The sequence below is a fragment of the Magnolia sinica genome, chromosome 16 (assembly GCF_029962835.1).
Source record: "Magnolia sinica isolate HGM2019 chromosome 16, MsV1, whole genome shotgun sequence".
Lineage (NCBI taxonomy): Eukaryota > Viridiplantae > Streptophyta > Magnoliopsida > Magnoliales > Magnoliaceae > Magnolia > Magnolia sinica.
This window is the reverse complement of record NC_080588.1, coordinates 54963847-54967289: the sequence shown is the minus strand read 5'-3', so window position 1 is coordinate 54967289 and position 3443 is coordinate 54963847. Positions and strand designations below refer to the sequence as shown.

Genomic DNA, 3443 nt, shown 5'->3' with positions numbered 1-3443 from the left:
TTTCCTAGGGGTGAAAAGCATGTTGAAATTTTTGGTATTTGTAGTAAAAGTTAGAGAAAAACTTTGATACTCTAACAGAGTGATGGATGATACACAAGCACTTACAAATTACTTGGCACTTCCATAAGTGACATAACAATAACTCAAATTAAACTGTCCCAGCACTTCCATATGTGACATACAGTTACTCAAATTAAACTGTCCAAATTGTTTGGACCAGTTCAGAATCATGAAGAAAATGGTAATATGATTTCCTTAATATCAGATTAGGAGACATTTATTGGATGGTTAAAAATGAATATCTACTGATCTTTGTTTAAACAAACAAAGTGTGCACAAATGAGAAGCTAGGCTTGTGCAACCAATTGCATTTTTGGACTGAAGCTTGGCAATATTGGGTTTTGCATTTTAGCCAGTTGAATTTCAGTTAATGTATGTCACATGTACCCTTCAAAATTGCCTGCATATCAAGCGTCATATGCAGCCAGAGTATCAAATAAGTTAAGGTGCTGTTTGAATACTGGCTGAAGATGATTTCAAAACAACTTGACCCATAAAGTGAACTGGATGTCTCAGGTGTATGAATGCTTCACTTGACATTGGACCCATGGCATAGATTTTATCAACTGTGGTGACCTAAAGAGAAGTAGAATGATTTTTCTGGACAAGAGAGCAGTAATGGTATGGCCTATCTGACGATTTAATAGGCTAGAACGTTCGTTTGCTATGTTCCACTGTGGGTGGACTATGACATGCCCCAAAAATCTACTCAGCTGGATAATCTTAAAGTTTTTATTTGTGGCTGACGGATAGATATTAAGAGAGATACAACAAACTAGCCTGTGTCCAACTGAAAAGCATCCTAGGTTGGCATCTTATCATTTGGCCTATTTTTGGGCAATGTTCAATACATGATTGTGGATTAGCAAACCATGGGCCCCACTTTTCAGAATTAAAAACCTACATATACTATTGAAAGTATATAATTTCCCAAGTCAAAATATGGAAGTACATAGGTTGTTTGGCTTAAAACATAAACTTACTTGAATCAAGTAAGGTAATTTTATATTCGAATGTTCTTTGGCTTTCTTGAAAAGCAGAAGGCACTTTGAAAGGGTTCCTTTTTTGTAAAGAACTGATGGCTATTGCCTGATTTGCAGATGCTACAATTGTTTTTAGTTTTTTCTATTGCATAGGCAGCTAGGCAACTGTGGATGGATAGAAGGATAGATCCTGCAATTTGTGTTGTCATGGTTGTGCCAAATGTTCTCTTGCAATTTGTCAAAGCACGGATCTATAAATCTTGCGATTGTCCAAACAGGTCGTAAGTGTTAGTCTTTAGAAAAAGTTTTTAGAGGAACTAGAAATATCTTATGTTAATTTGATTAGGTATTTAATGGTTTTATGTAAACAAGCATCATGTTCCTTGTAATGTTTCGAGTCAAATGTAAAGTTTTAGAATGAACAGTCATCGACAATTGGTCTCTTCTTCTGCAGATCACAAGGTGTGGATTCAGGAGAATCTCAACCCATGTAAACTCCTAGAAGCCCAGTCCTGTTTTTTAGTATCTAAAACTTCCCTGCCATTATTTCAAATCACAGGTGATGGACCACAATTTTTGGGCCTGATGTTTGTAATCTAAGGGCATTAACCAATCACCGCTTCCATAATTCGAACCTGAATTTTCGAATCATTCATCATTTTTTAAGGTACCTATAGTAGGACTCTTTTCATTCCATACATGCAACTAGGCTTCATCATCTTCTTCATCTTCGTCATCATCATCATCATAATCATGAACACACAGGGAAAATCATAAGTGGGAATTTTCTAAAACAAGCTGCACCATTAAAAAAGAAAATAAAAAAGAAAAAAAACAAAGAAAGAAAGAAGAACAATGGAATTCTCATAATTCCTTTTGGTTGTATTTGTGAAGGACTTCATTGTAAGTGGAAATCTTCATTGACTTTTTTTTTTTTTTTTGAACTCTTACCTGATTCAGTTAGCTTGTTTTGTCCATAGATCAACAAATGCGAAATTGAACAATAGGCAACCACTAGATAGCAACCCATTATGGGAAGCAGTAATAAATCTATGAATTTATGTTATCAAAGTCGAAGACTCAAGTCTAGTGATGGTTGCTTTGGCACTGGCAGATCCATGTGAAAGCTTCCAGGCCACATCGTATCCATCGCTTGTTCAATTGTGGAGGGTGTCCAAGTCATCTCCAAACCAGCAATTGCATCTTCAAATCTTGCCATGATTCCCACTGCTTCTCGGTGCGGCTTGTGCACCAGCGAGTGAGGTTGGATGCCCATCGAGCGGCCCATCGCCATGTTGATTGGAGCATTTAGTGGCAAGCCCATCATGGCAATTGTCCTATGGGACTGAGACCTCCTAGCCATTCCTCTCTCCCTCTTGTGGGCATTTTGATGCCCGCCCAACGCTTGTGAGCTGAAGAACTTCCTCATGCAGAAGTTGCATGAGAACACTTTGTTCGAAGCTGGCCTTGATTCGAAATCAGAATTCCCAGCCTTCGATGTCCTGTTTTCTCTACCAAGGCTAAGATTCAACCATGCTGCTGGATTATCATCGCCAACTTCCCCATCGCCGTTTTCGCTAGCTTTTGACATGGTATTCCGGTTGTTGATCAATGTTTGTCTCACTTCCTCATCCTCTTGGAAGACCATCTTCACCTTTAGATCAAATCAAAGAAGGAATAATAGATGGCAGTTGAAGTGATAGAGGCTTTGTGGGATGGTTATACTCTCCCTTTAAAAGGAGGAGATGAAGGAAGTGGGAATAAATGGAAGGGAGGAGAAGCATCAAAGTAGTAGTTTTTATTTTGTCTCCTTTTTTCAGTTGGGTGGCCCACTTAGTGATGCTTGGTATTCCAGGGCATTGCTTATGTCATGTTCTACTGTTGCATTATGGGCTTTGGAATCTCTACTTCTATATCCTCTCTCTCTCTCTCTCTCATTTTTTCTTTTAAATTTTTTATTGCCATTAGATGACACCAACTTTATATGCTTCTCATTGGTGTAACTGTAATACCATGTTGACAATCCAACTTCAATTCCATCAGTAGGCTTTTTTTATATTTCTTTTTTGTGAAGTCATTGTAAATTGGGATCGTTTGGCTGCATGGATACATGGATTTGATTTGACTTAAGAATCCAAATCTTGGGTTTAAACTTGAATTTTGCAAAAATTCAGTTATGTTGGTAGCCTTAAATTTTCAATCTTATAGAATCTATAAATTATGTTTAGAAACATAGATTTTTAACATGACGGAGCCTTGAAGAGAGGAGGAGAGAGCAGTTATGACAGTTTGGAGGGGAGCGAAAATCTAAAATTTTGCACCCAATTTTTTCTCTTGGATTTTAAAGGAGTTTTCTTAAGGATTTTCAATCCAAGTTGGATTTGAAATCCAGGAGTTTAG

General features: G+C 37.5%; 1 protein-coding gene across 1 annotated transcript; it reads right to left on the bottom strand.

The window, feature by feature from the left end:
* Nucleotides 1–1542: 1542 nt before the first annotated feature.
* Nucleotides 1543–2797, bottom strand: LOC131229232 (zinc finger protein 1-like). Its single transcript, XM_058225133.1, has one exon. The coding sequence runs from the start codon at nt 2689–2691 to the stop codon at nt 2110–2112; it is 582 nt and encodes a 193-aa protein (XP_058081116.1). The 5' UTR covers nt 2692–2797; the 3' UTR covers nt 1543–2109.
* Between the last annotated feature and the right edge of the window lie 646 nt (nt 2798–3443).